Below are 13845 nucleotides of genomic sequence, written 5' to 3'. Positions count from 1 at the left end.
GGAACTTGAGTGCCTTGGTGATGGGCGTGACATGCTCCCTACAGGAAATAGGCAGACAGAATATAAACTGTGGATTGTTTTAACTGGTAGCTGGGATGTCCTTCTCTTTGTTTCAGTTTCCTCTGGAGCAGTGTTTGTTGCAGGTCAAACTGTTACCCGGTAGAAGGTACATTTCAGCTGTTGTGCAAATAAATGACTAGTGAGCAATATGAGATAGAGCTATTCCCTTTTTTTTTTTTTTTTTTCGGGAACAAATCAGGATTTTCCATGCTGCTTGCATATGCCTGAAAGAAACAAACGTGTGTAGCTGCACCTCTTCTCCTTGCTTAAAGAATTTTGTATTGCCCCTTGTTTCCTCTGATGCTTGATGAGAAATGCAACTCCTGTGGCAGCTTGGTAGTTATCTTTTTATGAAGGCCTTTGCTAAATGAAAATATTCTCATAGCCTGCAACATTTGGACTACTGTGTCTTTGAAATTTACTGTGCCGTGCTTGCATCAGTTCTGTGTGTAAACAGTGGCTGATTTTTTTGATTCCTGTCTTTCATCTGCTTACTGCTCCCTGTCCCTAGTCCTCCAAACCTGTACTGAAGCTTTATTTTAAAGAGTTTGCTGTGTCTGTGCTTTGAGCTGTTAGCAAGCTCTGCTGTCAAAGTACTACATAGGGGCTGATGTGGTAATTGTGTCGGAGCTGCTTTGCATTTCCACCTTTCTTATCTTCTTCCTTGCTCCTGCCTCTCTACTCCTTCTGCCCCACCCCAAACCCAGTCCTGCCGAGCTTTGGGAGTTCAGACAACAAAGTCTGTGCATACAGGTGTGGTCACTTGACATTCTTAAGAAGCTCAGGTCCGATATAACTGCATGGTTTGAGGGGCTAATTAGGGGAGGAACGCAGGAGGAGAAGGGTGGTTCTTGCTTCTGCTAGTATGGTAGGTGGGCTGGAATCTAAGATTATCACTTGCAGTGATGGCATCTGCTGAATAGAGTCACACACCTTGTGGCAACTCAGTTGCATTTTTAGTCTTGGACTACAGCAGGAGGAAAACAGGAGAAGTAGATTTTAAGTGTTTAATGGAAAAAACAGCTCCTACTTCCTGATGGTGGGTTCTGTGATGACCACTGAGTGATGCCTGGATTGGGCAAGGCAGTGTGGTAGAATTCAGCATGACAAGCACATTTTGTAAAATTTGTGTAACTGCCGTTGCAATAGCTGTTGGTTAATGTCACTGAAGCAGTGCAATTATACGTGGTAGCAAATGAATCTGAAATAGTGTCACTGATGCTTTGGGCTGTGTTGTCACTGCAGAGCCAGGGCTGGGACATTGTGCAGTAGAAAAGAGTTAGGAGTAGTGAGTTCAGCTGTGAATAAATGCAGATGTTTAAGCTTTAGTGCTCATGATGAGGTGAATTTCTCTTTGCAGCACATCAGATGCAAAGTGATGTTTCTTACAGAAAGTTAAGTAGAAATGAATGTATTTACAATATTGGAGGGCTGAGAATACTACTTGTGTTCTGCAGAAGTCTGAATCTAAGGTGAATTTATTCTTTTGTAGAATGAAGGGCAGTAATTTGGAACAAAACTTGCTGCTGTTATTTTGTGGTCATGATATCAAATGTCTGGCTCATAAGATAACAGTTCTTGCTTTACAATTAAGTAGAAAAATTACTTGCCTGAACAGCAGAACAGAACTCAGTTCTTCCTGCGTGTAAGTGCTGCATTATCCTGAATATCCATATGATAACGATGCGAGTGTAGTAAGTAGCTTTTACTAAAATTGAATAAAATTTAGTCCATTGTAGTAGATGTATCTGCCATACAGGTTTTGCACTGGATCTTGAGAACTATTTGCGGATGCAGAGGATAAAAGGAGAGAACTGTTAGTATTAGCTGGAAATCTTGAATCAAAGCTGTTTGTTGTTCAGCTTTCAGAATTGAAAATTGCTTATTTTTTTAAAATACACTTCTTGTCACTGAGTTTCTATGCCAAAACAAAGAAGAATATGTTTCTGCCGTGGAGCTCATAGCAAATGCAGAAGGAAAAAAAAAAAAAGAGTACATATAGGCCTTGTTACTGAACAGTCTGTGGCAGAGAATTGTTCCTGCATTATTAAATAAGAAAAAATAGTAGTTATTTTTTTCAAATGTGATTTTGTGTATCTCTCTGTAAAATATTCTATATGAGAGACCTTTGTGAAAGAACCTATGAGGATGAGACACGTAGTAGAAATACCAACTCCCTTGAAAATTGGCCTTGAGGCTGTGGTTTTATAGGGGACTGAGCTTTAAATGGACCTCTGTGTTGTTGTATGCTCAGCCGAGCTTGGCAGTGGTTAATTAAGCACCTCCACACTTAGTCTGCCTCAGCAAGATTGCTGTATAGTTCATGTTAGTTAATAACTGTCAAGTTATTGTTGTATTGTTGTATCCTTGCCATAAAACAGAGGAGAGTTTAAAGGAAACAGGAGAGCTTAGGGGAGGGAATGTTAATATATATTTTCACACAGTGCAGTATGGACCAGATGCAAGATAGGTAGACAAGCTTGAACAACTTCTACAAAAAAACCACTCAAACAAATATTTTGACAGGAAAATGAAGGTACACAGAGCAGAAGTTTCTTGGCTTCTGTAATACAAGGGGTTCATGACAGTCAGACATGGAAGCAGAAGGCAGTGCCTGTCTTGTTATGTGATGCTTCCTTGTGTTTGGCAGTCAATGTGTAGAGTTTTGAAGAGAAGCTTGCAAACTTTGGATAAATGGTGAATGATTTTGCTCTACTTTGGTACTTGAATGTACAGAAATTAGAAGCACTGTGATTGCTTTTAACATCACTGTGCAATTGCTGTTTCTCCTCCAGACACCACCAGTGACTTTAAACTCCTGGGACAGCGTGTTCTTATGGAAACTCCTGTTTTGGTCTAAGTGGAGGGAATAGCAAAGTGACTTGGTTTATTGAATAATGCAAAGTATGTTGTTTATGCATTTTAGATGAGGAATGGTTAGATGTTGGTGATATGTGTTTGTGGCAAGTTGAAGACAAACATCCACGTAAGGGGCTTTGTTGGAATGGGAGTTCTTTGTTAGAATGGGCTGTCTCTTTTCACTTGGATAGGTGTTGTGAAAGTGAAAAGGAATGTGTAACATGACTGTAACAGCACTTTACTAGAACTATGAACTGTTCATGATTGATTGATTTTTACCACCCTTTTTTTCCCTGTATTATAGTTGTGTTAATCAAGATGCTGTCATTTGAATGATCTTTCCTGTGACTATGAGCTGAGATGCTGGAATAATAAATTGTTGTTTGGTAGCAGAGGTGCATCAAGCTCAATGTAGTGCTAAGCCCAATTTTACAATTCATAAATTCAGCAAGGCCAAATCCACACAACTCACTGTTTGAACTAGTAGGAGACATCAAACAGATAAATTGTAAGCAGTTGTTCATATTTTTATAATTGGTATTTATATCTGATATCGAGTGGATTTAGCGTCTGGGTTGACTTAACTGGTTTCATGAGGCAAAAAATAATAAATGTAGAGGGTACAAGGAGGAACAGAACAGAGCTGAGGTTGACAAGAGAAATGGAATGAGTAAAACTGGTTGTGCATGTAATGGTCAGCGCTTTTTTTTTTTTGTATTCAGGAGTTTGATAGCTAAATAATGTCAGCAGTATAGTTATTTTTATATCGGTATTTTGACATAGTTTCTTCAATTTATGTTTTTAAATTTACAGTATGATCATCAGACACTGAAACAGAAAAGTAGGACCCTGTCATAGAACTAATTTTACTGTCTGATCTGGAGAGAAGGAGGCTGAGGGGTGACTTCATCACTTTTTGTAGGTTCCTGAGAATGGAAAGTGGCAAGGGAAATGATTTAACTTTTGGTCAGCCCTGAGGTGGTTGGGCAGTTGAAGTGGATGATAGCTGAAGATATTTTCAACTGAAATAGTCTAACTGTAAGATAGCAGAACTAAAACCACAGAAAAATCCCTGGTCTCAGTTGGATTGGTGGGTTGAATTAAAGACTTACAAGCCTGTGAGAGGATGTAGCTGTTCCTTGTTAACCTGGCATAAAGTCCTCGCTTGCATTATGAGTTCATTTTTACTTGCCTCCCACTTCCTGTGAAAATAAAACTGATTCTTGCAAAAAGCCCAAACTAAACAACAAAAATTAAACCCAAACAAACCCACAAACCCAAACCAAACACAAGTTCAAACAGTTATGTAAACCTGGAGTTGCTAAACACTTTCCCTTTGTGTTGCAATAGCTTTTCACAGCTGATCTTTCTTTTCAGCCTTCCCTTCCTCCCCCTGCAGCTTGTTACTCTGTCCTCTACCTTAGACATACGTAACACCACTAATTCCTCTTTTCAGATTGCTCTTCCACTTCCTTTGGCTCCTAGTACACTTTCTTCCTTTCTCCCATCTCTTAGATTGTTCTTACACACTTGCTCTTTCCCCGTCACTTTTTCATTTGATTTCTGTCAAGAGTTTCATGTCCTATCAGCAACTGCAAAATCTGGTCTCTTGTGTAAGGATGGGATCAGTTGATGTCCATGGATTCTCTATGTAGAAAATGGGAGAATTATTTTGTCAGGAAAAGGGTGCCATTAATTTAGTTTATGTCCAAAAATATACCTCTCCCAGAGCTCAATGTTTGTCTTTTGACATTTGAAGTACAGTAAGGAAGATGTTCAGACAGTGGTAGCTGTTGATATATTCTGAATGTTGAAAATAATGACACACTATTTGGTAAGCAATTTATATAGCACAGCATAATTGTATGGAAAGTAAGAGGACAATAATCTTTTTTCTTCCTTGTAGATGTGTCTTTTGATCTTCTCTATTTGCGAGTTTTGAAAAGGCATTTCAGAGAGATTGGGCTAGACTGAAGAATAGGGGTAGTGTCCTGTAATGTTGTGTTTTCAGGACTAATGGAGGTGACCTTTCAAACAGGTGATCTCATTTGCAGCCAGAAGTGTGTGTTTGTTATGGGACTGAGTTTTAGAGCAGTTTTGAGGGCATATGGAAACTAAAAAGGTGATAATTCAAATCCTAATTCTTAAGCAGCTCTGCAGAACAGGATTGGACTTCTTTCCACTTCTTTGGTTCTCTGTTAATAAAGGGGTCTGTATATGAAGTTCCCTAATGATTTGCTGGTTAATAATTATTCAGTAGGTGAATTGTGCCCATTTTATTTGGTAGTCAGACCTAGGAATACACTGGGATTTTTTGGGGTTTTTTTTTGACATGCTTGATTTAGATTTTTCTGTTTTAGAACAAAGTCTTTTTGGTCTCTCAGATCATGTTGTATAAACTCTGGGCAACATGCAGCTATGATTTGAGTACGTGTCTTCAAAAAGATGACTTTATCATGAGATAAAAGTCATTGAGAAAATGACGAGAAAAATATAAGGTATAAAAATACTTTGAGAGTTTAGTGATGAATCTTACTTGGGAACATAGAGAAAATGACTCAAAATCCATTTATACATCGTCAGTCATCCTTGTATAGAAAAGACTTTGTGGGGGCTGGGGAAGCTGGTGGGAGCAATGGGATTCGGTTACTAAATATGTTGTCAGTGGGACCTTGCCTAGACTTCTGTATTTCAGACCAACAACAGACATCATTTTAGTGTCAAATTGCTGTGATTATAAGGAATATTTCTGATGTCTCTGATAGTTGGTGTGGATGACTACAGCTCAGAGTCTGATGTGATTATTATACCTTCAGCCCTGGACTTTGTCTCACAAGATGAGATGTTGACGCCTTTGGGAAGATTGGACAAGTACGCTGCAAGTGAGAACATATTTAACAGGTATGCGTTTTAAATGTCCTGTATGGCTAATGGTATGCAAACTATTCATCTGATTCAAATCTGACTGAAGTTAATTTGCATGGAATACAAATAATTTCAAAAAACCCAACATCTTTATGAAACTCTTCGGTTTCCACCCCTCCTGTTTGCTCATGCGCCTCCTACTTAGAGAGAGCAAAATGTTAATAGTAACAGAAAAACTTTAGTTCACCTTTTAAGTAACTGTAGTAAAGGATTTCTTGAACTTCTTCATTAATTGGAGCACATAGTTCAGGGGTTTTTTTTTGCAGATGCTAACATTCCTGTTGGCACAAGACTATAAGGTGATAGTAAACTCCATAACTCTGTGTGAAAGTGAGTTTAAGAAAATACTTAATGAAAAGTCAGGAGAGCATAATGAACAGTCAAGAGATTGCCAAGAGAAACCCAAGAACTTTTCAGAATCAATCTCCTCTCTAGTTTACAGTTTGAGTATTGCTGCTTCTGATTATTAAAAGTGAATGCCCAGTTAATACTGTGTTCTGCATTTTCCTCTTTTTATTTCTGTAGCGCCACTGTGATGGTTGTTTCATTTAAAAGCCACAGGTATTGTAGCATAATTCAGACAGACATACATCCCACTTCATCCCCTTGCACTCAGATGCTCTGCACTCAAATGGAGAAATTCAGACCCATGGTTTATTTTAATTGGATCTTTAAACAGTAACAGGATCACAGAAATGTACAAAATATGTTAACATTGAGATTTTCTGGAATTTTATTTGAACATGGTTTAGTTTGGGCTTCAAGTAAGCTTTTAAGGAAGTGTGTTTGCTTTAATGTTGAATTCTTAATACAGTGATATGCAGAAGCAAAGTCTGTGATCAGCCACCCAGTAGGATAACCTCTGTTTTGTTGTTCGTGGCCTGCGTTTGCAAAGGACTTAACCCCTGTTCTTAGCTTTAGTCATGTGAACTGCACTTAAAATTCCGCACTACGTGTGTGAGCATACCATTGAATCGAAGCTGAAAATTGCGGAATGGTTTCTCTTGTTATAACCTGCATAGGCCTGTATGCACAGATGAGTTCTGAAATACGCCTCATTTTCAAATTTCCTATTTTCCTGAAATCCAAAGTTTGCTGTATTTTACGATTTAAGATGAAATTGGCACTTATACTACCAGGAGAGAGTTTTTGCATGTTTTGACTTTTCATGGGGCAGGGGGAGGGAAGAGGAGCCTTCAAGGCTCCAGGTGACAATTATGTAATAAAAGCCAGTAGAGAGGAGAACAAACTCAGAAACTTGAGTTGTGTGTCTTGAATTTTAACCAAAATCCTGGTCCTAATATTTTATTTGCTCACCTAAGAAAGAAGTGTGTCTGATTTCTCAGTATGGATTGCATTGGATATGTGGCATGCATAAATTTGAAATCTCTTTAATTGCTCTGTTCAGTTTTATGCATCTCTTGCTTTCATGAAGGGGAAGGTGGCTGGAGTAACTGAAGTTTCCTGATTTTTTGATTCCCGTGTTTGCTTGTTTGGATTTTTGCTGGTACAAACATGTTTTTTTAATCTTGCCTCTCTTTGTAGGCCTATTGTGTCATGTAGCATAAGAAAACATAGGAAATAGCAAATTGTAATTATTAGTGGTGTAACTGTGAGTAGCACTTAGATCACAATAAATGATAGTGACTACTGCAGTCAGTTTATGATGATTCAGCATTAGTCAGCCTAAGAATAATAGGGGAGATTTCTGCTAAGCAGAGGAACTGGACCATTTAATAGGAAAAAGATTAATTAAATTCCATTTGTTTATTCCTATGTCTTAGTATGGTATCGGCACATCCAATTACTAATGAGTAATTTAAAAGCTTTAAAATACCATGATTGAGTTAATGTTTCAGTTGTTTCTATGACCTGGAACCTGCATTTCTGTGGAAGCTTCATATTACACATTCCAAACTCTTGAAACATTGAATCTGGTTAAATTAGGGTAAGATTTTTTTCCCCCTTTAATTGGATGAATTTTCTTTTAGTATGGCAGGTTTTTTATCTTTAAATTTCATTTTAGGTGTTATTTCCTCTTTGCATCTGGTTAATCATCTGCCTGTGCAGCTTATTTGCAGTCTGTGATTGTACTGAACGATTAAAGTGAAGGGATTTTTAACAACTGCTGCAAAAGTCTAGTCTCCGTTAAGTGGATTCTTTGAGCGCACATGATTTCTCAGCCACTTGTTCTGAGATGAAAATGGATCAGTGTCTGTGTCCTAAAAAATTTCAGGAGATGTGGCTTGGAAATAGGAATGTCTTCTTTGTTTAAATATGTAAGATTTTGGACAGGATTAACTGAAAGAGAGAGGAGAGGGATAGGGGGTCTTTTAACAGCTTCCCAAGTGGTGGAAAGAGTTGTTTGGTGACAGCTTTGGGTATGTTATGGTTTACATTTTTACTGGTTTTGGTGTTGCCCATGAGCACCATAGATGTTGCCTTAGTCGATGAGAATGGAGAGCAATCTGACAAATATTACAGTAAATTACCCCTGTTGTGCCTGTAAGATAGGACAAGTGGGAATCTGGCTGTAGTGTGATTATTGAAGAGACAGCCTCCAGACCAGATTTGAGAAGCATCTCGAGCATATGCCTTAATAGTCCAACATCACATTGCAGCAAGAGTAGATGTTGAGCAGAAAGCCAAAGCTATCACCCTAAAATACAGGGTCTTCTCGTGTCTGGTAGCACTGGTGTGTGTACATACATACAAGGATTATGAGTCCCTTTTGCCACTTGCTTTAAAAACCAGTTGCTAGTTCCTGGTGCAGTTTGGAGCATAGTTTTTTGTCTCTTTGTGTGTTAAAATCCCTTGTGGGTTTTTCTAATCTTTACTACCATGAACTTGCTTCCATTCTTCATTAAGAAGGCTCAGAAATGTAGAGCGCTCACCAATAAATCTATTTGAATAGTGAGGCAGTTCCTGAACACAGATCCTTCGTTTTCATAAGCCTATGAGGAATTATTGCTGCTTTTTCTCTTCAGACCGAAGCACATCTTGGCAGGAGACTCTCATTCACGAGTATGGTCCGTCTTGACTATCAAGACTGTATCTGCATATCAATGTAGATAATTTGAAGCTGTACTGTTGCCAGACTTCCTTGTGTTTTGAAGTATGTATTTTCTTTTCCCTTGGGAAAGTACCTGATGTCCTTTGAAAAAAGTTTTTTGACGACAGTTGAATTTAAAATACTCATAGGACAGCAGTAAGTGAGGATGTACTGGATCTGAAGGAGGGATTAGGCATGTGTGTGTACTCACAGCTTAAAAGTAGCACTTTCACAGGAACTTCAATTAACTCTGTTTCAAAACTGGGATATGCATGCATGAAGTACCCCCACTAAAACAGAGGAATGCTGTAATTAGAGGATCCCTGCTGTAATGTATATGAAAAACCTCCCTAAGACAGTTTTGTGGGGTGTTGAGACTACCTTGCCTTATTTTTGTGTAGGTATGGTCAGATTAAAGTTAATAGAGAATTGATTGTCCACAGCTGCAGTTCTTTTTCTCTTCCATTCTGTCTCTGCAGCCTAGCCCAGTGTAGTTTCTCTTTTGGGTTTTTTAGTACTGAGAGTAAGGAAATGCTAAACTCATGCTGAAGACATGCAGGTAAAACAATACTGGCCTTGTTCTGACAGGGACATTTCTCATCATTTTAGTGTAAGTTTGGTTATTTCTTCTGATCTCTAGCTCTACTCTGTTTTTGTCTCAGTGTTTCTGATCATGCTGTATGTCAGAAATTAAAATGTAGTAAAAAAAAGAAACAAACCTCAAACCAGGGTTTTTTGCACATAAATTTGCAGGTCTGTGCATACCAAATAAATTGCTTGAATATAACAATAAAGCTTGAGAAATTTTAGCTTTTAAATATATGTTAAATGATTTAAGCTGAACTAACAAAGGACAGAACTTTCCCAAAGCACTAAGAAGAGTTGTAATTAATTCAACAATGCTTGAATGTACCTCTGCATGTTTGGCCTTTCTTCTAAAGGGTACAGAGATGTTGATTTTGAAATTGAGAGTTTATTCTGAGTATTCTGAGCTTGTTTGGGAACTACTGCCAGTATTAATTTAAACACAAAAGGCTTTCAGGTGCTCTCAGGCATATGCTGTGGCTCCTAAGAATGTCTTGTGCATGGCTGAGAGTTGGACTCAGTGGTCCTTATGGATCGCTTCCAGCTCAGCATATTCTGTAATTCTATAAAATTTTGATTTACAAGTTCTGAAAAAAATGGACAAAGAAAAAAAATATTCTTTTTTCCTTTTATTTTCCTCTGGTTTTGTTTCAGTTTTTTAAACATATGCTTATTAGCTAAATGCACTCCTTGTGCAGATGAAGTAATTTAAAGTGGAAATTTATTAAAGGGCTTGATGTTCAAAGGAGTTTGAATAAGCAAAGCAAATATATTTATAGTTTTTCTCAGAGTATATTCTCACATCCGATATCTTGTCTGTGTGTACAGTCTTCAAAATACCAGTCACCTGCATGTGGGCATAAGGCAGGGTGTTTGTAATCTATTCCCATTTTGTCCTGCTGCTAATTGCAGTTAAGTGTACCTTCAAAATATCCTATCAGTTTTTCCTAATGTTGAACAGGCTCATGAAATTTTGAATTTTGCTAAATATCCTCTACTTCTGCACACAGTAATGGAAGTGCTTGTACTGCGTTCGACATTGCAGCCTTTGACCTCTGGCCTTTCTTTGGTGTGTGGACTATTCAGTGGATAAATAGATGTATTGCTGCTTAGGTGGCAGTCATAGATCAAGCACACCTTAGCAGAACTAGATCACAGCCGATAATGTTTGGAGAACATGAGTGGCCGTCATGTCCCAGAACACTGGATGGATGGATGATGGATGGAGTGACTTTTGTGCTTACTCTGTGATTACTGGCTGCCTACCCAGTTAGGTTTGCTAAAGTGAGTTTAGCTTACTCTGGTGTCCTTTGTGGCTTTTTACCAGAATCTGCTTATTGCAAAAGTAGATCCATTGATTCCTTTACAAGCTAAAGAGGGAAATCCCATCTGGATGCAGGTGAGGGCCATCCTACATTTAATGCATGGAGTAAGTTGAATGGATTTATTAGAGAGGTCCAGTCTACTTCAGGTTAGGATTTCTGGTTTCATCTCCTCCTCTTCATCAGGTTTATGGCCTTCTGCATAGCCACATGTCCAACCCACAGGAACTAGTGAGGACACTGTGAGATTCAGCCGCTGGAGTCCAGCTCTATGAGGAGATGAGTCTTCTTAAAATTCCCAGCATAGCAGGGAGCCATTCCATAGTTGCCAGGAGTCAGATGGGATTTTGAGCTGTTGATTAGATGGGTTGTAGTGCTGTTTACTGTGGTTCCTTACTTGTTGAGACTCAGTGGGTTAGTTGGCTTGTCTCTCACTTTCCAAGACTACATTTAATATGTAGGAGACATGTGTCCACACAGGCTGGTTTATGAAATTGCTTTATTTGTTCCTCTTCTCTTTTCAGAGGTGTCCAGCCCTTTAAAAGACCAAGTCAACTCTGCTTCTAGGTTAGTGTGTCATGCAGTCTCTTTCCCTCCCTTAGGATTTTGATGCCTGAATTTTAACTGTGTATCAAGATTTCTGCTAAGAGTTGAAAAGAGTGAGGGAGAGGAAATTTGTTAAAAGCAAATGGTTTCTTCAGTTTCTTTTTTAAGAAGATTTTATACATATAAGTACATAATGTACATATACATTTTATACATCCAAGTTTTGTTTAAGATAGTTCCACAAGTGGCCAGTGTGAAATATTTAAATTACTGATTTTCAGTGGGAGAAAATGTGTGCTTAGCTTTGGGAATTCATGGAAACTTCCTGCTTTTCTCTGATTGCATGGAATTGTGAAGTTCTTGAGCTTCCCTTGTGTGCTGGAAATGTAACCATCTGTTTTCTTATCAGTTGTTGACCACTGCTCACGTTCACTTGTAGTGAACATAAAGAAGTTCAGGTATGCCTCTGCTCTTGTCTACAGCACTGCTGTTTGTCAGCAGTGCTTCTACCTGGGCTACATCCTGGGAGTGTTTCTGTCTGTTTCAGTTCTGGAAATAGCTGGCGCTCGACACTTGCTACTTCAGCATTTTGTTGAGTTGCTCCAGGGCATTACCAGACCTACCAGTGTCTTGGATGATGTTCCTTGGCCCATTTCCATTCCATTATCTAGGGATAATTCTGCTAGTTCTCTGAACCGACTGTAACCCACGTTATCCCATAGGGTGAGAAAAGATTTATACCATTGCAGGCTGGGTTTGGGGAGAAAGGTTGATTGCTACATGTTCCCAGCTGCATTTAGCGCTATCTAGGTACCTGATGGATATGGCTTTGTAGCACAGGCTGTGACAGAACCTCGGAGGACAAAATCTCAAATCTGATTATGTCTTGTCACTCATAAATTAATCCATAGAAAATTTTCTTGTGCATTCAGAGTCAACTGAGTTGATTGTGGCTTATTTAATATTTTCTTAATGCTTTTACTTTGCCTAATGTATGTCTCAGGTACACAGGGTTTGGGTAGTCCGTATTATTTTCATAGTATGTACCCACTGCTCACAGTATATTCCCATAGCATTCGAATGAAGTTTCACTTTAAATGTCACCATTGGTATGAAAATCTTCAGCTTGAGTGTTCCTCATTTTGTGAAATAAACTCAGAATTCTGTTTAAAAACATTTTAATGATACTAGTGTTACTTTGCTTTGTATGGAACAAATTAGGGACTTCATAGATGAGGATGGAAGGCTGATTCTAACTTCCTAACATTCAGCTCGTGTTTGCCCATTTAGCAGATGATTACTATTTCTGGTCTTGGTGGTTGATTCCTCTTACCCTTGTAAAAGAAAGGGATACTTTTAATGTTACTTTTAAAGCTTACAATTCTTTAAGATTATGCCAGGTATCAGAAGTAAGAATTCCCAGTAACTAAATTTACTGAATTTAAAGTAAATATATATAAAATTCTGTTTGTATTCTATATGTATGGTTGCACAACTTTTTGATTTAGCTGTATTTATGGACACAAATAATGCTCATTTTTAATCTTTCTTGTAAACTAGGCAAATGGTGGCTCGAAGTTTGCTGGACACTTTGAAGGAAGTCAGTGATGATGAGAGAGATTGTATTGCTGTGTTGGAGAGAATCAGCAGATTAGCTGATGATTCAGGTAGGTAGCACTAAACGTTTTACTGGGTTGATGCGGGAAAGTCAGAGGTGCTGAACCTGTGTGTAGCACAGGAGCAGTATGTTCTTTCTCCAATATTCAAACTAGGCTTCTGCAAATGCAATAAAATACTGTAAAATTTAATTTTTCTTAATCATCCCCCAAAGATGACTCTTTTCCTCACTATTTTCATCAACAGATTTACACCCCTTCAAAATGTAGGACTGCAGCTTTCCAGCAGTACATTTTTTAGTAACTTCTATTATGTACTTTTGCTACTCAAGAGATTTCTATGGTTATTTTAGATTTGTAGATCAAGATTAGTTTCTTGCCTTGAAAATAAACTTGGAAGCCATCTGTGCAAAACTCCCATAAGTTTTGATAGAATTTAAATGCTGAAGTTATTCCTTTAGACCTTTTTGGGCAACTAGGTATGAAGGTAAGAGAAGCAGGAAGAATTGGTGAAGGTGCAAGTAGAGAATCAGAGAATAGTTTAGACTGGAAGGAACCTGCCATGTACAGGGACACCTTCCACAAAACCAGGTTGTTCAAAGCCCCATCCAGCCTGATCTTGAACACTTCCAAGGATGAGGCATCCACAACTTCTGGATAACCTGTTCCAGTGCCTCACCATTCTCATAGTGAAGAATTTCTGCTTTGTATCTAATCAAAACTCGCCTTCTTTCAGTTTGAAGCCATTACCCCTTATCAAGTCACTACATGACCTTGCAAAAAGTCCCTGTCCAGCTCTCTTTCAGGCCTCCTTAGAGGTACTGGAACGCTGCAGTAAGGTCTCCCCCCAGCCTTCTCTTCTCCAGGCTGAACAGCCCCA

General features: G+C 38.5%; 1 protein-coding gene across 8 annotated transcripts in view; it reads left to right on the top strand.

The window, feature by feature from the left end:
* PPP4R1 (protein phosphatase 4 regulatory subunit 1) overlaps nucleotides 1-13845 on the top strand; it is a 64395-nt gene that overhangs the window by 8703 nt on the left and 41847 nt on the right. For 3 of the 8 annotated variants that reach the window (XM_040060669.2, XM_040060677.2, XM_040060700.2), the window contains 2 exons: nucleotides 5685-5820; nucleotides 12910-13016. In XM_040060669.2, the coding sequence (XP_039916603.1) occupies nucleotides 5685-5820; nucleotides 12910-13016 (243 nt within the window). Of the gene's footprint in view, nucleotides 1-5684; nucleotides 5821-11327; nucleotides 11371-12909; nucleotides 13017-13845 lie in introns of those variants that run through there. The other 5 variants (XM_040060684.2, XM_040060693.2, XM_040060714.2 and 2 more) reach the window with 4 other exon arrangements.

Source organism: Hirundo rustica, chromosome 1 (assembly GCF_015227805.2).
Source record: "Hirundo rustica isolate bHirRus1 chromosome 1, bHirRus1.pri.v3, whole genome shotgun sequence".
Lineage (NCBI taxonomy): Eukaryota > Metazoa > Chordata > Aves > Passeriformes > Hirundinidae > Hirundo > Hirundo rustica.
This window is presented reverse-complemented; position numbering and strand designations above follow the sequence as displayed.